Source organism: Staurois parvus, unplaced genomic scaffold, assembly GCF_062004578.1.
Source record: "Staurois parvus isolate SC_StPar_1 unplaced genomic scaffold, SC_StPar_1.0 ptg000548l, whole genome shotgun sequence".
Taxonomy (NCBI): domain Eukaryota; kingdom Metazoa; phylum Chordata; class Amphibia; order Anura; family Ranidae; genus Staurois; species Staurois parvus.
Window position 1 is genome coordinate 2,791,364 of NW_028318344.1, and position 20,010 is coordinate 2,811,373.

At 43.0% G+C, this 20,010-nt stretch overlaps 1 protein-coding gene across 2 annotated transcripts in view; it reads right to left on the reverse strand.

Moving 5' to 3' along the window:
• Positions 1–20,010, reverse strand: part of SPHK2 (sphingosine kinase 2) — a 59,656-nt gene extending 39,646 nt beyond the window's left edge. Inside the window, exons 1-3 of one of the 2 annotated variants that reach the window (XM_089690957.1) lie at positions 19,763–20,010; positions 8,576–8,738; positions 2,439–3,178 (exon numbers count right to left, since the gene is read on the reverse strand). In XM_089690957.1, the coding sequence (XP_089547083.1) occupies positions 2,439–2,853 (415 nt within the window). In that variant the 5' untranslated portion in view covers positions 2,854–3,178; positions 8,576–8,738; positions 19,763–20,010. The remainder of the gene's footprint in view (positions 1–2,438; positions 3,179–8,575; positions 8,739–19,762) is intronic. The other variant, XM_089690958.1, reaches the window with a different exon arrangement.

The window sequence follows — 20,010 nt, forward strand, 5'->3', positions numbered from 1 at the left end:
ATTAAATGAAATTAAGGAGGAATTGAGGAGAGTGGGAAATGGAAATCCATCGTGGATAGGTCGTATAAACTTGATAAAGATGGTAATTGTCCCCAAAGTATTATATAAATTTCAAATGATCCCAATCAAACTCCCAGAGGCATATTTTAAAGAACTGAGGAAAATGATAATAAAATGTATATGGAGGAATAAAAAGCCTAGAATAGGGTATGAAACGTTGACTAGAAGTAAAGAAAGAGGACTGGGGGTACCAGATTTTAGGTGATATTACAAAGCGGGGATTATCGCAAGAATCTTCGACTGGATTCATAATCCGGAGAAAAGTTGGGTCAAAATTGAGAAAACACTGAATGGAATAGGTTTGAGTAATAGTGTCTGGGTGCCTGCACAATACAGAGAATTAGAGGAGAGCACAAGCACATACACTCTTATTGTTTTAAAAGAATGGGATTTATTACATAGACAAAAGGGGTGGGTTTTTAATTCACAACTAATACCACTTAGGAACACAAAATATTTCATCCCGGGTAAAGATAGTATAGCAGGGAAATGGATTATAAAACAGGAGGCGCAATTGAGAGATATAATGGTAGGAGAGGAAATTGGGTCATATAAGGATATGGAGGAAAGAAAGGGTGAAGTCTTTAATAAGATGGATAGATTAAGATATTACCAACTGAAGAACTTTTTTGAAAGCCTTCCAAAACCTATAAGAACTAGAAAAGACTGGAATCCATTTGACAGAATTTTTGAGTCACGGGGCAATGGTAGACACGGAACGGCAAAAATACACAAGATATTAATGGAACTTGACACAGACACAGAATTAATGCACATAGAGAAATGGGAAAGAGATATGGGAAGAAAAATAGAGGAGGAGGAGAAGATGTTCACATTAATTCACGAAAATATTAGTATGAGAGAAGTGGAAATAAATTATAAGTGTTTGAATAGATGGCACATTACCCCTTACCTGGAGCACAAGATGAAAACGGAAATTTCACAGATGTGTTGGAGAGATTGTGGAGAGGTGGGCACGTGGTATCATATGTGGTGGGAGTGTCCAGAAATACAGGTGTTCTGGCGAAGGATAGTTTACTTGATAGGGAAGATTACTAAAATCAATATAGGATTAGACCCAGAATTATGCCTCCTCCATATCTCAGAACTCCCAGTAAAAGTATATAAGAGGTCAGGGATATGGTATTACTTAACCGCAGCAAAGAGCTTGATACCCAGGTACTGGAAGAAAAGAGAGGTGCCAACGGAGGAAGACTGGATGGGTAGAGTAAACCAGATTTCTGGGACAGAGAGATTGTAATATACGCACGAGGATAAGCTGGAGATGTACAATAAAAAATGGAAAGGATGGGGAGAATATAAAGAAATGGCGAAAAAGGTGAAGAGATAAGGTCCTGGGTAGTCGGTTCAGAATTGGATTTAGGAATAACAGAATTATATGGAGTAAATGAGAGAAGAGAGAATATAGAGCGTGGGAAGGTGAGGGAGGGAAGGGAGGGGACGGGGAGAAGGAGGGGGGGGTGTTTGGGAGGGGGGGATGGTATGAAAAGAAAGTCATATATAGGAATAAATTTTATAAGGAGAAAATATATGTTTTTGATAAATATTTTAAGAGATATGTTGAAATGACTTGTATGTGGATTGAAAAACTAATAAATATTTATAAAAAAAAAAAAAAAAAAAGAAACAGGGACTGTCCATCCACTAAGGGCAAGCTTCATAAGGGGAGCAAAAGCTGACTCCAATACATTTAAAAAAAAAAAAAAGGAAAGAGAAACATCTCTAAGTGTAGACACTCTATAAATTTTACCAATAAATAGGCACTTCACATATAATTAAGTTACAAAAGGTACATCTAAACACCACGGCGATGGATCACCGCTTGTAATTAAAGATGTCACTGGTGTCACCACTGCCGATGTCTGGAGACTTACAAACTAGCAAGTTTCCTGGTGACGTCATCACGCTCAGTGCGGTGGTCCATGAGTGCTCCAGCCCTCTTCCCCACTCTCCAAACATCTCTTAGCTGGCTTCCTGGTCCAGACAGAGAAGCAGCAATGACCTGTGGTGTCTTGAACTACAAGCGGTGATCCATGATCACCATGATTGTAAACCAGGACCCTAACTAGTCAGTATGTTTGGGGTGATGGCCACTTAACTGTAGATCAATAATATATATATTACTGCAAAAAAATTCCCTCCTCGCCTCTCAGCCCCTGTCCCTTGCCTCTCTCATTGTGTACTCGCTGGAAGAACAAGTGCATGTCTTTGTACTTTCTGCATATCTTTTGTGGCACATCAGTGCAGAATGCTCTTAGGTATATTAAAGATGCTAGATTTTCACAAGCACATACAAATCCCATGAATGGACAACAAAATGGAAAAAAAAATGTATTTAGCTGTAATAATTTGCTTACCGATGTCACTGGAGATTGGGATATCTTGAATCAGGCACTTGATTGCAGTTGCCCACTTCTCAGCAACAGACTGATTTCGCTCATATTCGGAGGCTTCGTCCACTTTAAAAGTGTGAACCAACCTTTGGCGAGTGCGTGTGGAGCCCATTGCAACCTTTTTCTTCTTCATTGGATAGGAATATATAGAAAAATAGGCAAAAACATCATTTGTGCCACGACTCCGTAGTGTGTGGCATCCCACCATGTCCATAATGGGCAGCACTGTTCGTTGGTCATCTTCAGGTTTGGGCACCAGTCTTTGAATATGCAGCCCTGTTTGGGTCAGACTGAGCACATAACGAATGTCTTTGGATGGATAGACACCAAATTCTCCATGAAGCAGGGTGTCTGATGCCTGACAATATTTTGTGGACATTTTATGTTGTTGGTATGGATGTCACTATCTGTGACCTTACCATAGAATATATGACATACAATATAAAACTTGGCAAGAAAATGCATAAAGGCAAACAGGAGGAAACAATCAAAAATCCCATAAAGTGGAACAAAACAAGCTTTCTCTAACCTTCATTTTGTCAAAAAAAGGCATTGAAGAGATAAAGCCACCATATCAAAAGTTTGCATATTTTAGTAGTAATAGAAGTCTGTAAAACAAAGTACACTCTCCAAACAGCCAATACACTTCAGACTTCCCCACTTCCAAATGATGAAACTCCAGAGTCAAGCATTAGATCTTCCTTCTGCGGGTGAAAAAAATAGATTAAATCAAGACAAAAAAAGATCATTTCATTGTTAATAGAATTACTTAAAACACAACTCAAGGTGAAAAATTAGGGTTACAACAGAAGTGCCTGTCCTGTAAGCAACTGGAAGGGAGAAGGAAGGCACCAATGTGGGCTTAAAAGGAGAGATTTCAGGGTCAAGTGAACAGTGTGGTGATTTTCAGCAGTACCCGGTGTGCACAATTATTGCAGCATATTCACCAGACAGGCCAGGCAGAAGGCTGGATATTTGAATGCAGTCTGCAAAACTGCCGGCTCTGAAGAACTGGTGACAACCATTCTGATGACAACCATCTAAAAGTGGATTTCCCTACACTTTCTGCTTTATCTTAGGTCCCATTCATACCTGTAAATTCATGAAAACACGCCAAAATGCACATCGCACTTGCAGTACCAGGATTTCTTAATGACATCACAAAGATTGCTAGCAGATGCACATTATTATGGCAAAATGAACATTTTGGCATTTTTTCTGATATTATACAGGATTTATATAGCGCCAACAGTTTACTCAGCGCTTTACAAAATGAAGGTAGACATTACAGTTACAATACAATTTTGTACAAGAGGAATCAGAGGGCCTGCCTGATAGAGCTTACAATCTAAGACATTAGAAAGACACGAGGATGAGGCTCACTGCCAAAAAAAAAAAAAAAAAAAAAGGCGCAGGAGCTATTTTCGTGTGTTTGTTGCAAGCAGGGCAACCCATTCAAGTGAATGGGATGCCGTATGTTGTTGAGCAGGTATGGTTGGGGCCTTTAACCGCCTCCCGCCCGCAATATAAGAAAATGACAGGTGCAAGGCGGTTCTCTCATTCTGGGAGGACATCATACGATGTCCTCCTACTCTACTCCCGCGCATGCATGCGTGCCCCCAGGGGAGCGCAGAGTGGCGATCAGTGGTGCGCTGTGTCCCTGGGACACAGCGGATCACCGATTAATGGAAAGAGCCGATGACGTCGGCTCGGTCATGTGATCAGATGTGTCCAATCACAGGTGATTGCATGTAAATAAGGAAATGCCGGTTATCGGCATTCCTCTCCTCACGAGCTGTCACGCTGCCAGTTCATGAGGAGAGGAGAGCCAGTAATCAGCATTACTAAGAGGGGACATATACACTGATCATCAGGGCAGTGATGATCAGTGTAGCCCCATCAGTGCCACCTGTCAGTGTCCATCAATGCGACATCAGTGCCGCCTAACAGTGCTGCTAGTCAATGCCCATCAGTGCCACATACCAGTGCCTCCTCATCAGTGCAGTCTCATTAGCGCACATCAGTGAAGGAGAAAAATCACTTATTTACAAAATTTTATAGCAGAAACTAAGAAAAAAATTTTTTTTTTCTTCAAAATTTTCAGTTGTTTTTGGTTTGTTTAGCAAAAAATAAAAAACCCAGGAGGTGATTAAATACCACCAAAAGAAAGTGCCGTCTCAAAAAAAATTATAAAAAATGAGTACAATGTTGCATGACCACGCAATTGTCATTCAAAGTGCGGCAGTGCTGAAAGCTGAAAATTGGCCTGGGCAGGAAGGGGGGTATAAATGCCCAGTAGGCAAGTAGTTAAAAAAAAACACTAAGTGGGGATCTAAACAATCTATAGATACAGTCAGGAACTCCAGATGCCTTTGCTCCCAACCTCACTTATACTCGGGGGAAGAGGGATGGAGCATGAACCTGATCTCTGTCCAAGAGATATGGGGAAGCTAGCCACCATGATCCATACCAGTCAACAGCACATGTCAAGGGCTCAGCCAGCCACCGAGGAATCAGAGCCTGAGCAAATGTAAGGGAGGGCTCCAGTAGAGCCTTGGCACCCATGGGGATAGTTGCTTCTCCTTTGGTGGAGAAGAAACCTTGGGGAAAACCAAAAAGGTGATGGGGAGGGAAGGTCCCACAGCTAGGATACTAATAGTAGCCTAGAAAAACACAGATAGGCAACCACTCCAAGTCCACTGTCCCTGAAATCATGAGGGAGCATATACTATTAGGCCCCTGCAACTAGCATGAAGGCCGGGGGGAAAAATAAAACCACTTTGAAGTTCTTGTTAGGCCGCAGGAATAATGCAGCTGTCCAACCGGTCCCGTGAAACACGCCGGCTTCCTCCACATACAATGCAGAGTTAATAGCCCTGCATTGTATGTGAAGTTACTGAGGAATCGCCCACAGGCTGGAGCTTCAGGAAGAAGAGACTCGAAGCGTTGAGTCAGGGTATACTGCCTGTTCCTATACCCCCAGATTTGGGCTTTAAATGTATAAACGTTTTTGACGATATGTACTAGGCTATAGATAATTTCACCGTTTGTGTTTTGGAATCTACATTGGTAATGCGCATTCTGGAAAACACAGGAAATAAAACCAATTACAATACATTTCAACCTTTAATCCCTTATTTTATGACATGCCTACTTTGGTGTAATAAGACATCTCGTGCCTATTTATATAGGAGCGTGATAAATGATTCTCTAGACTCAAACGATTAAGAAGATCAAAGTTTAGTTCACTAGTCTAGTCAGTACACAGGAAGAGGGGTCACTAGGCTGAAAAGGTAAACATGGGGGTTACCATTAATGGCCTTCTTTTGAAAATGTTAGTTACCTGGCTGTTGTGTTGAACCACAGGTATCATTATTGTCAAATTCACTGATCTGGAACAAGTATTCAGAGAAGGAAAGTCAGAACACACAGGGGTTGACCTAATAAAGGCAAACAGGCTTTTCCTTTCACATGACTGGGTAGTCTTTGCAAAGTGAAAATTCACCACATTCATTAAGCTACTTGCCCTTGCAAAGTGAACATATATTTTGCCTTTAGTAAAATCAACCCCATTGACTCAGAATGCCTTACAGCAAGGATCAGCATTACAGCAAGACAACTACAAGCAGCGGGAGCCACACATTTCTCTCATGACAGGTTTGCTCTACATTTTACTCTCACTACAGCCAAGCAAGATCCTTCTGTGGGAGAGCAACATTCATGTAACTCTGATGGATCTTTAGGTGCTCTCTCATTCTCCTCTGAATCCTCCAAACTCAAGCAAAGGTGTATTTAAAAAATAATGTTAGACTGACACTTAAAGTTTTATAAATAAGTTGACACTTGGGGTACAATAAATAACAAAGGGTAGGTTTTCTGGGTTTTCATGCCGTCAGATAGCAACTAAGATCTAATTATTGGGGCTTACACACAACACAGCTGGATACTAAATGCCTCACAACTGTGCATTTAAAGCAGACAAGTCAACACCAGACTTTTTCACATTTTTAATTAAAAAAGGAAGGTAGAAGAAAAAAATACAAAAAAGGTAAATAGGCACAACAGCCCATAGATCCAACACAGTTCCACCCCAATCCACTGTGTAAATGCCTGGGTTGCAGATCCCCAGCTGCGCCCGAGGTGCAATCCTGGGAGGGCATCATATGATGTCCTCTTAACCACTTGACCTCCAGAGGATTTCCCCCCCTTAATGACCAGGCCTCTTTTTGCTACTCGGCACTGCACTAAGTCAACTGATAATTGCGCGGTCATGCAATGCTGCACCCAAACGAAATTTACGTCCTTTTTTTCACACAAATAGAGCTTTCTTTCGGTGGTATTTGATCACCTGTGCGCTTTTTATTTTTCACGCTATAAACAAAAAAAGCCAAAAATTTTGAAGAAAAACAATATTTTTTACTTTCAGCTATAAAAAATATATAGTAAACTCAAAGTTGGTTATAGATTTAGACCAAAATGTATTCTGCTACATGTTTTTGGTAAAAAAAAAATTCCAATAAGTGTATATTGATTGCTTTGTGTGAAAGTTATAGCGTCTACAAACTATGGTATAGATACTGCAATTTACGCCATTTTTCTGCTATACAGCGCTGCACTAGTTTAACGGACAATTGCGCGGTCATGCAATACGGTACATAAATGAAATTTACATCCTTTTTTCCCCCACAAATTGAGCTCTCTTTTGGTGGTATTTGATTGCCTGTGCGGTTTTTATTTTTTGCGCTATAAAAAAAAAAAGGCTGACAATTTTGAGGAAAAAAAACAATATTTTGGACTTTTTGCTATAAAACACGTCCCATAAAAAAAAATGTAAAAATCAAATTTAGTCATAAATTTCTGCCAAAATGCATTCTGTGACATGTCTTTGCTTAAAAAAAAAAAAAAACCCAATACGTGTAAATTAATTGGTTTACGTGAAAGTTATAGCGTTTACAAATGGCGGGAAAGATACTGGGATTTTTTTTTTTTATACTAATAATGGCGGAGATTAGCGACTTATGGCGGGATTGCGGCAGACATTCTGACATTGGGGGTTACTGACTTGGGTTCACTGACATGAACAGTAACGGAGAAGAAATCTTCCAAAAAGGACACTAGTTCAAGTGACCCTGGTAACAACCAGTAATTTCCACACTTAAACCACTTATCCTCCAGAGGATTTACCCCCCTTCCTGACCTGGCCATTTTTTGCGATACAGCACTTCGTTACTTTAACTGACAATTGTGCAGTCATGCAACACTGTACATAAATGAAATTTAGGTCCATTTTCCCAACAAATAGAGCTTTCTTTCGGTGCCATTTGATCACCTCTGTGGTTTTTATTTTTTGCGTTATAAACAAAAAAAGACTGACAATTTAGAAAAAAAAATTATATATATTTTTGACTTTTTGCTATAAAACATAAAAAAAATAAATCCCAATACATGTAAATTAATTGGTAAGTAATAGCGTCTACAAATGGCGGTATATATACTGGAATTTATTTATTTTTTTAATACTAGTAATGGCGGTGATCAGCGACTTTTAGTGGGACTGCGGCAGGCATTCTGACACTGGGTGGGAACTAACTGCCACTGACATCCCAGTGACACTAATACAGTGACGAATGCTAATAAAAGCACTGACACTGTACTAATGACACGGGGCAGGAAGGGGTTAACTTTTGGGTTCAAAGGGTTAACTGTGTGTGCTGTTTTACTACAGAGACATGCTGCTTTATATTAAGCAGAGAACTATTAAGCAGCATGCTCCTGCTGGCAAAAAAAGAGACCTGTGTTTACACACAGCTCTCTCCCCTGTCAGTTTTACATGGCAATCGCTGGGTGCTGGCAGGGAATCTTCAGCCGGGACCCGGTGACTGACATCCCCAGCCGCACGCCCCCGAAAATGCAAATCACATTTACACACACACACACACACACACACACACACACACACACACACGATTTTGCGCAGCCCTGCTTCTACTATGGGATTGGAAGTGAAAGGAAATCTCCCCAATGGAACAAAAATGGAAAAAAAAAACCTTGACAGGGATTGTAACCATCCCTTACTTAGACAAAATGAAAAATAAAATTACCTTTAGTTCTACTTTAAAGCAGATCAGGTCACAGAAGACTGCAGGACCATTCACAATGTGCAGTGGGGCTTGCGCATATGCACTGGGCAGTCGGCTGTGAAGCCACAAGCGGTCACACCCGGGTGCTCATAGCTAAGATGCCATCGCTGGGTGTCCTGAAGACCTGTGGAGAAAACAACCTGTGTGAGTACAGCGCTGGTTCCTGGGATAGGTGAGCGTCTATTTATTAAGAGTTAGCCTCCACGGTAAAACGCAGAATTTCACCCTGCAGGCTGACGTCAGTGTTGGCTGCAGTAGGGAACGTTGCGATGAGCATATCACAGCATTGCTATTACCTTTTATTTTTTCCTTTCTCTTTATTTGTAGTTTCACATAGTGACACTTCATGCCACTGCCCAGCAGCATGGGGGCATTGTGCTGCTTTACAATAACATCCAGCATTGTGGTGAGGAGGGGCAGAGAGAAAACGACTGTTTTCTGTGTGTCCTAATGGTGACCTGGGTTTATCCAGTATAGAAAAAGGCAGATCACTTCAGATTTTATATGAACATATGTATTGATTAAAATGATATAGCTGTGGACTTTTGATATGATAGCAGTTAACAGCAGTCAAGGCAGTATCCTCCTATATTATATACGCTGGGAATTGTGGGAAAGGTGCTTCTATCTTTTGACTTTGTTCCAACAGATAATTTGCAATGGAAATTCTTTACGCAGGTGTGTATGTTATTAAGAATGGCTGATTCATACTACACTCCCAGAAAATGCACGACTTGACTCTCATTAATGAATGTGCATTGCTAAGTAGCCCATCCAGAGGAGCTGGAGCACAGTATCTTGAAGGAACATTACTACATGAAGGGTTTTTTCCATCAACATGTAATAGCGATGAGCACTTGTGGGAACTATGCTAATTGAAAATAATTTATCCTGAACACAGTACATTTTCCCAGTGTTTGTGTATGCATTTAAAGAGCTTCACACAGAAGAATAAAGATTACTAAATGTTTATATTTAGAGGGGACATTTCCTCCCTTTCACTTAAAATCACATCAGCATTTGGTTCTGTATGATAACATGAAATTCTCTTACAATTGCGCGGTCAAACAACGCTGCACCCAACTGAAATTAAAGTCCTTTTTTCCCCCCACAAACAGCCTTCGTTCGGTGGTATTTGACCGCCTGTGTGTTTTTTATTTTTTGCGCTATAAACAAAAGACCAACAATTTTTAAAAAAACAAAACTATTTTTGACTTTTTGCTATAAAACATCCAGTAGAAAAAAACATCAAATTTTGTCATACATTTAGGCCAAAATGTATTGTGCTACATGTCTTTACTAAACATAAAAAAAAAATCCCAATAAATGTAAATAATTTGGTTTGCATGAAAGTAATAGCGTGTTCAAATGGCGGTATAGATACTGGAATTTTTTATTTTTTTTTTTTTTTAATACTAGTAATGGCGTCAACCAGCGACTTATAGCAGGACTACAGCAGGCGTTCTGACACTGGGGGAAACTAACTGCCACTGACATCCCAATAACGCTAATACATTGACCAGTGCTTAAAGTAGTGGATGGTTGGTGGACGGCCACCCTGTTCCAACAAGGCTGCGACGTCAGCAAGGCAGTGGAGGAGTCATGTTTTGGGCCGGAATCATGGGAACAGAGGTAGTCGGCCCCTTTAGGGTCCCCGAAGGTGTAAAGATGACCTCTGCAAAGTATGTGGAGTTTATGACTGACCACTTTCTTCCCTGGTACAGAAGGAAGAACTATGCTTTCCGTAATAAAATCATCTTCATGCATGACAATGCACCATCTCATGCTGCAGAGAATACCTCTGCATCAATGGCTGTTATGGGGATAAAAGGAGAGAAAGTCATGGTGTGGCCTCCATCCTCCCCTGACCTCAATCCTATTGAGAACCTTTGGAGCATCCTCAAGCAAAAGATCTATGAGGGTGGGAGGCAGTTTGCATCCAAACAGCAGCTGCGGGAGGCTATTCTGACATCTTGCAAACAAATTCAAGCAGAAACTGTCCAAAAACTCACAAGTTCAATGAATATAAAACGTGTGAAGTTGCTATCAAATAAGGGGTCCTATGTTAAAATGTAACGTGGCCTGTTAAAATGTTTAAAAAGTTAAAAGGTTGTTAAAAGTTTGATTGAAATAGCTTTTGATTTCAGTAAATATGCTGCAAACACAACAAATGACAATTTTCAGTTCTTTACAACCCTGGACGCCCAGACGGTGGCAGCGCAGGGTCAGGTGGCCATTTATAGACTGCCTCCCAGCACCCTGCTTGTGCGCGCTCCCTGGGAGCGCGCAGCACCGCAATCTGGTGCCTGCTGTGTCCTCCGGACACAGTGGAACACCGATCGGACGGGACCTCTGTACGAGGTCTTACATTAACCACTTGCCCTCCAAAGGATTTACCCCCCTTCCTGACCAGGCCAAACATTACAAATTTGTTCACCGTATTTACCCAACTCCCGCTAAAATGTTTGGTCATACTTCCTGCTGACATTGCTCGGCCAGTGGGGCAAAATTCATGCACATCTTTTCCGACTGCCTGGCTATCCAGATGTATTGGACTGGGGTGCACCAGTGTGCTCAGTTTGTTACCACCCTACCCCTCCAGCCATCCATAAGGTACGGTCTCTTGAGTTCAGTTGACGATTCAACTCAAACCAAAGCCATAAGTACTCTCCTTACCACCCTATTTTATTATGCAAGGAAACTTACCATACTGTCATGGAAAAAGGCAGGCTGGAAGGCTCTACTAATCAAGGCCCTTCCACTATATAAGGCTGCCTATGCTAATAGAGCAGTACAATATTTTCTATATGTCTACTTACGTCATACTACTGCACTGTCTCCAGTAAGAAAGTCTTGACTTCAATAGTTATCAGTCTTGTCCTTAACACATCTCCCTTGACAGGGGGCAGGTGCGGTGTATATTGCTGACTAATGCAGGCCATAGACGGGTCGTTAATTGGCAGATTTTTTTCGGCCAATTTTCGTACCATTAGTGGATTAGTTCGTCTGTCTTCTTTTTCCGTGTATTTTGCACTTTCAGATTATCGGTTATGTTGGGAAATTTGCGGCCGATTTGGATGATTGGCCGATTTTCCCAGCAATGATGGCCAAATCGGACGATTGTTTTAACAACAAAAAATCTGCGCATGAGCTGTGACCTGAAAGGGACAGAAGTTATGGGTGAACTTTATGATTTAGTTGGACAAATTTTTTACTCGTTGGTGGTAACGTCAGCTGAACGAACGACCGATTTTTCGTTTATCGTTCGAAAAATCGGCCGATGTTTGACCCGTCTATGGCCTGCATTATTTTGTATGTGTTACTGTAGAGAGGTCCCTTCTCTCCTGATGATATATCACAGACAGACACTTGCTGTACTAACCACAGGCATTGTTTCCCATCTTGTATAGTTTTTCCTTGTATAACTGTTGTCATTCGCCTGCAGTTGCAGTTTTGTACTGTTCATTATGTATATACATGCAAAATTGTTAATAAAAACAGTTTTCAAATAAATAAAAATACTCGATTTAAAAAAAAAAAAAAGCTTTAGGTCCCATGCACACTAGTGTTTTTTATAAGCTCAAAAAGTGCTAGCTAGAAGAAAGATGCTGATAACAGCATTTTTGATCCAGCTTGTAGTACCATTTAGGAATGTTTAGGAGTGTTAGCATTTTAACAGTACAAAAAAAAAAAGCTGAAAAAAAGCTGTTAGGAATGTTTTAGTAGCGTTTAGGAGCTTTCCACTAGAAAAGTGCTTAAAAAAAAAAAAAAAAAAAAAAAAAAAACACAACACTACAAAAACTATTTTTTCTACTCCTAGCTGAAGCACAAAACACGAATAGCCTAAAGTAGAGTGCATGGACACATAGGATAAGACTAGTTAGCTTCTAGGGGCAGAAAAAAAAACACTAGTCTGCATGGTGCCTTATCAAAACATTATTATTATTATTATTATTATACAGTATTTATAAAGCGCCAATGGTTCGCTCAGCGCTGTACATTACAATATCAATACAATGCAAAACATGAGGGGATCGAGGGCCCTGCTCTTTCAAGCTTACAATCTAGGAGGGAGGAGATGGTGGCACAGGAGGAGATAGCTGTGGGGGATGGGGTGGTAGGAAGAGTTGAGGAGGTTGGCAAGTTAGCAGGGGGTGGGGTAGGCTTCCCTGAAGAGATGGGTTTTCAGGGTGTGCCTAAAGGAGAGGAGAGTAGGTGATAATCTGATGGGTTGGGGCAGGGAGTTCCAGAGGATGGGTGACACCCTGGAGAAGTCCTGGAGGCGGGCTTTGCTTCAAAATTGAAGCTTTTTTGTAATTTGAAGGCGTTGAAGCATTTCAACTCCTTCCATTCAAGTCCATGGTAACGCACTGCAAACATGCTGGCATACATTTGTGGCGCGTTAATAACATTACAGTTTACCTTTAAAAAAAAAATTAGGCGTTTGTAGTGTCATTTTAACACGTATCAAACATCCCAAAAACGCGCATAGGTCAGAGCGTTTTTAACACGGGTTAAATGTACGTCAAACGCACATATTAACATGCAATAACGCTATGTGTTTTTAAGAGCTAGCATTTTGAGTCAAGTGTGAACAAGCTTCTGAAGTGACAAAGCTTTTTGTATTTTTTAAATAACAAACATGTTATACTTACCTGCTCTGTGCAGTGATTTTGCACAGAGCAGCCCTAAACCTCTTCTTTTCGGATCCCCACTGGCGTTCCCGGCTCCTCTCCCTCGAGCAGTGCCCCTAGGAAAAGCTGCTCACACTGGGGGCACTGCTGCATGCTCGTCCCCAAGCCACTGCTCTATGCGTCCATAAGACACAGAGCTGCAGCTCGGCTCTCTCCTCATTGGCTCACTGGCTGTGTTTGACAGCAGCAGGAGCCAATGGGCTCCTGCTGCTGTCTCAGCCAATGAGGAGAAAGAGTCCCCAGACAGCAGAGGCTGTCGAGAACATGGCTGGATCGGAGAGAGCTCAGGTAAGGAATGGTTCTAGTAAACCTGATGGCTACCAGAGATTCCATCACTTTGGAGGGATTTCCTTTCCCTTTTTTTGACTATGGGACAGGAAGTGACAGTAATTTTCTTCAATGGGACACAGGTGACAAAGAAAAACAAAAACCAGACAGGGGTTTTAACTCTTCTTTACTTTATCTAAAATGAAAAAAAAAATAAAAGTATTTTAGCAAGTGCATGTCCACCTGCCCCATACTAAATGTGTTCATTCCCATCTCACTTTCACAGTGCAGTTTCAAACATACGGCATGCATTTTTTTGTACATTGGGGGTCCATAGAAGTCACTGAAAAGGCACCACGTATAACATGCATTTTAAGGCACCGGCAACAAGTATTGAAAGGCCTTAACCAATAACTGTCTATTCCAAATCCTGAAATGCATTTCGAAGCTCATGTGCACACACACAGGAATCATACGTCAACCTGAATGATAACCCACCTGCCTAAAGCTACAATAAAGACACACCACTACCCACAAGCATAGATCTGAAAGGGCCCGGAGATCTGAAGGGTAAACGTCTGAGAGGTTTAGCAAACTTTAATAACCAGTTGCATTGTACAGCTTCTGAATCACCATCCTTCCCTACATACATCTGCCTGCGAGACTCATGACTGGATGTGGTCAGACAGTGACTCAATTTTGAAATCACTGTGACTGTTTGTTCAATTCAATGCAGACAATAGGTCAAAGATGACAAAAGAGCCGAGATTACAGAGCAGCAGCCTTGTTTACACTAGCCAAAAGGACCACTCCTCTGAAAAGTGATCCACGCTCTGATCTCTTTTCAGATGTGTTTGATAGGCAATGAGGAGGTGATATCTCGCCTCCTCACTGCCTGTTTTAGCCCCATGAATGCCGCAACCGCCTCTTCTGAGATCCCCCACCAGTGCTCTTGGCTTCTCTTCTTCTCAGTGAGCCACAAAAGAAAGCAAACTCCTAAGGTGGAACATCTGTGGGTTTGCTCCTGTGCCGGGCTGTGTGTGTCAATTGACACACAAAGTACAGCTCAGCCCTGACCCCTCCTCACAGGATTTGGGAGCCAATGACCCTCACTGCTATCACTGTAGCCTGTGAGGAGAGGAACACAGGCAAACATTGCTGCAGACAGGCACAGCACTGCATCAGGATAGGACTCAGGAAAGTATAAAAGGGAGGTGAGAGGACAATACAAATAGGGGACGAGAGCTGAAGTTACACTCTGCAGAGCTCAGTAAGGAGAGCTCTGAGAGCTGATTGGAGGAAACAGACACACCCCCAGCTCACAGGAGCCAGGGCTGTCAATCTAGTGGAGCTTCCACCCTTGTCACCATTTTTCTCTTGGTGTCAGAAAAACTTGTCAGAAGCGATTCATGCTGATAGAGGAACAAAGCAGCAGACAGAAATGACACTTAGGGGTTTATTTACTAAAGCTGGGGAGTCCAAAATCAGACTCCCTTCTGCATAGAAACCAATCAGCTTCCAGGTTTCATTGCCAAAGCTTCATTGAACAAGCTGAGGTTAGAAGCTGATTGGTTTCTATGCAGAAGGGAGTCTGATTTTGGACTCTCCAGCTTTAGTAAATAAACCCCCATATGTTCTGGAAAATGACAAGTACACACTACAGAGGGATGTTCTTTGTTCATATTTGAGGTTTACAACCACTTTAATGCAGGGTAAGTACAAGCAAAAACCTAATAGTGACCATACATGGTCAGAAAATCGTTCGAAAAAACAGTTGTATCTGAAAAAGATCTGTCAAATGTGCATGCAATAACGGCATCATTGTATTGAATTTTCCCCCAATTGTCAACATATTATCAATCATTGACAACATAAATGGTAAACTTTTTGTTGATCGGTTGAACGATCAGCAGAAATTATGTACAGATTTTTTGACCTTTGTGAGCCCTCCCACTCGCCAACTGTATAAAGGAGAAAGATCTTTCTTTAGTTGCTTGTACTTCCGGGGTAACATTTAACACACGCATGCGCAGTAAGTTGTTCCAACTGTTTCTGATGGATTCCACTACTAATGTTTAGAAAATCATTGTTTATGCTACAAAAATCCAACATGACGGTTCTTCTTTTGGCCATAAAACTTTGCTTTTCAAGAAGCAAGATGAGCCCACTAATATTTCTAAAGTCAAATGATCAAGCAGACTGACCGCTTTTCAAATGATATTCTAATTATGTATGACCCCCTTAATGCTAAACCTAATCCCACCTCCACTTTAAGGCTATTCTATTCTATCTAACTCTGTTAGGAAAAGATCTGAATACTTACCTATTCTGGAGTCACTCCCGTCCCATGATCAGCTTCTCAGCAGCAGCTTCAGTGTAGAGCAGGGCAGATGACAACAGATACCCCATTGAGTGATGTCATCTAGACATTATCAACCGTTGTCAGCGATCCCTCCTCTACATTGAAGCCGCTGCTGGAGACCAGAGTGGCTGCAGAATAGGTAAAGCTGCTTTCACACAGAACCACTTTTGGTCTGTTCTCCAGTTAAAGGCGGAAGAAAGCTGTATACCTTTAAATCCTATCTAGCTCTTCACACTGCTCTGTTCCGCTCCTCGCACAACCTCCAGCTCTCTAGCTCTCTTGTCTGCTCATCTCAAGGACTTCACCAGAGCTTCCCCCATTCTGTGGAACTCTTTACCCCAATTTATCAGACTATCGCCTACTCTGATCACTCTTAGGCGATCTCTGAAAACCTATCTCTTCAGGGAAGCCTATCCTGCCCTCAGCTAACAATGGAATCTTCTATTCCTCCTACCAGTCCATCCCCCACAATTACTACCTTTTGTACCACTATACTTGGAAAGTATAGTTTAGAAGTACTAGGAAAGCTGCCTGGAAACCTCTTCACCTCTACACTGAGCGGCAAGCATCTTCTCCCCCCAGGGATCAGAAGGAAGATAGCACCACGGTATGAAATGGAAGCCACAAAACCTCCTGGACCCAAAGCTTTACTGAAGGCAGATTTATGTCACTCATTTTGTTTTATATTTTCTTTATTTAAAGAGATCTACAAAGTATTGGCACAACAGGGGAATAGTAGGAGCATTCACAACACAGGCCAAGTCCAGAGAGGAGCAACGGAAATGCTGAAAAGTCTGAGGGATACAACGTACGATATTGGAACTCCCTCCTCCCTCCTGGCCGACCAGCTCATCTTCAGCCTATCATGAATGTTGCAGCCAGACTCATCCACCTTACTAACCGTTCTGTATCTGCCACCCCTCTCTGCCAATCTCTCCACTGGCCTCCATCCCTCTCTGCCAATCCCTCCACTGGCCTCCATCCCTCTCTGCCAATCCCTCCACTGGCCTCCATCCCTCTCTGCCAATCCCTCCACTGGCCTCCATCCCTCTCTGCCAATCCCTCCACTGGCCTCCATCCCTCTCTGCCAATCCCTCCACTGGCCTCCATCCCTCTCTGCCAATCCCTCCACTGGCCTCCATTCAGTGTCCTCCATCCCTCTCTGCTAATCCCTCCTCTGGCCTCCATTTAATGTCCTCCATCCCTCTCTGCTAATCCCTCCTCTGGCCTCCTTTCAGTGTCCTCCATCCCTCCTCTGGCCTCCATTCAGTGTCCTCCATCCCTCTCTACTAATCCCTCCTCTGGCCTCCATTCAGTGTCCTCCACCCCTCTCTGCCAATCCCTCCACTGGCCTCCATCCCTCTCTGCTAATCCCTCCACTCAGTGTCCTCCATCCCTCTCTGCTAATCCCTCCACTAGCCTCCATTCAGTGTCCTTCATCCCTTTCTGCTAATCCCTCCACTAGCCTCCATTCAGTGTCCTCCATCCCTCTCTGCCAATCCCTCCACTGGCCTCCATCCCTCTCTGCTAATCCCTCCACTAGCCTCCATTCAGTGTTCTCCATCCCTCTCTGCTAATCCCTCCACTGGCCCCCATTCAGTGTACGTCACCCCTCTCTACCAATCCCTCCACTGGCTTCCCATTGCCCAACAGATAAAATTCAAAAAACATTAATAACATATAAAGCCATTTATAACTCAAATTACATCAACGATCTTGTCTCCAAATATCACCCAAACCATACTCTCCGCTCCTCGCACCACCTCCTGCTCTCTAGCTCTTTTGTCTCCTCCTCCCATTCTCGTCTCCAGATCTTCCCCCATCCTCTGGAACTCTCTACCCCAATTTATCAGACTATCACCTATTCTGCTCACTTTTAGGCGATCTCTGAAAACCTCTCTTCAGGGAAGCCTATCCTGCATGTGCATTTCTGGTACAGGTTTGGTCTGGTGGGAAAAAAAAACCCCGCACCAAAAATGCTCCCCTCCATTGAAATTAATGGAAGCATCAAAAACGCATCAATAACACAATGCACCTGTGCATTACAGAATCGCACGACAAGGCAAATCACATTATAACCGTCCTCTCCGCTCCTCGCACAACCTCCTGCTCTCTAGCTCCCTTGTCTGCTCGTCTCCAGGACTTCTCCAGAGCTGCCCCCATCCTCTGGAACTCTCTACCCCAATTTATGAGACTATCGCCTACTCTGATCACTTTTAGGCGATCTCTGAAAATCTGCCCTCAGCTAACAATGGAATCTTCTATTCCTCCTACCAGTCCATCCCCCACAGTTACTACCTTTTGTACCACCAGCCCCTCCCTCTTAGATTGTAAGCTGCAAGGAGCAGGGCCCTCCTATCCCTCTTGTATTGAACTGTATTGTTGCTGTATTGTCTCCCATTATATTGTAAAGCGCTGAGCAAACTGTTGGCACCATATAAATCCTGTATAATAATAATATTCAATGGTCCCCAACTCAGCATTTTTGGAAAAGGTTCCTGGTGGACTTCAGTGCGATTTCAGCACCATAGACTTCTATGTTTTCTCACAGAAGTTGCACCAACATAGAAAAGAAGCATGCCTATAGGACTTTCATGGATTCAGTGTATTTTTTTTTTTAACCTTGACCTCTCCTTTCTGGCCATACTTTATTTTTATACAGCTGCAATTTTGGAGCCTTCCTTAAATCGATCAATCCTTCCTTCGATCCACGGAAGCGCCGACCCGTGGACCCATGGAAACGCCGACCCGTGGACCCATGGAAGGGTCAAAACGGCTTCAGTGTGAACCTAGGTTTTAGGCAGCATGGATGAGGGAGGAGAGGTGAGGTTTAAAGAGAAAAAAAAAGGAAAAAAAAAAAAAACACCACTTGAGTCCATCAAAGTCACCTAGGAATGTTTCTGATCTATGCTGATGTGACTTCTGTGAATACCATAGAAGTGTATGGGGCAGAAATGACACTGAATTCAGGATATAATCTGATTTCCCTGGTCATGGAATTCTGTGAAGCCAGGCTTGAGAACTACTGAAGGGGCATCAATAGTCCACTGGAAATCGCATTAGATCAGCGGGAAGTGATATGGGGAAAACACAACACAAACCTGGCATAAAGACATAAAATGCATGGTGTTAAATGTAACACAACACAGAAAAGCACATATGTGTGAGTCATACAGAGCTGTGTGAAAGCAGCCCAAGTATAGCGATCTTTTCTTTCCAGGGTTAGATAGAATAGGGTGGGAGGAGGTCGAGTCTTACTTATGTTCTGACCCTTGGCCACCATGACCCCGTCACTGATCTCCCCTCCGGGGCGCACTTTCTGTAGCTCCTGACCCTTGGCCACCATGACCCCGTCACTGATCTCCCCTCCGGGGCACACTTTCTGTAGCTCCTGACCCTTGGCCACCATGACCCCGTCACTGATCTCCCCTCCGGGGCGCACTTTCTGTAGCTCCTGACCCTTGGCCACCATGACCCCGTCACTGATCTCCCCTCCAGGGCGCACTTTCTGTAGCTCCTGACCCCTGCACACCAGGGACATCTGACAAGATCTGGACTTCCTCTGACCCATCATCCAGCCATTACCATCTGGTCCTTGTCAGAGTCCCTCCAATCCTTACACCTGCCCGTTTTCTTTGCTTTCATCACATCAACTTCAGGGCCAACATGTTCACTTGCTGCCTCATACATCCCACCCATTGTCAGGTGCCATTGTAATGAGGTCATCAATGTTCTGGCTGAGGACTGCCCATGTCCCAACATAGCAGGGTGAGGCCACACACCATGACCAGGGAGGTCAGGTAGGTAGTCCAGGTGTACACTCACCTTCTATGAGGAGGACGGAGGCTCACACACACTGCAAGTCTTCCGGCTGCTCCCGGCACACAAAGGCTCCTCACACTTCACTAACAGGGAGATAATGAGGCCATTGCGGAGTGTGGAGAGAGGACAAAGGCGCCCAGTGTCCCCGCACTGTCCCAGCACCGCCTGCCTCCTCCGGCACACACAGCACTTTGACTCAGCGCTCCGCTCACAGGAAGTGAGGAGACAACTCTTTGGAGAAAGCGCTGCGG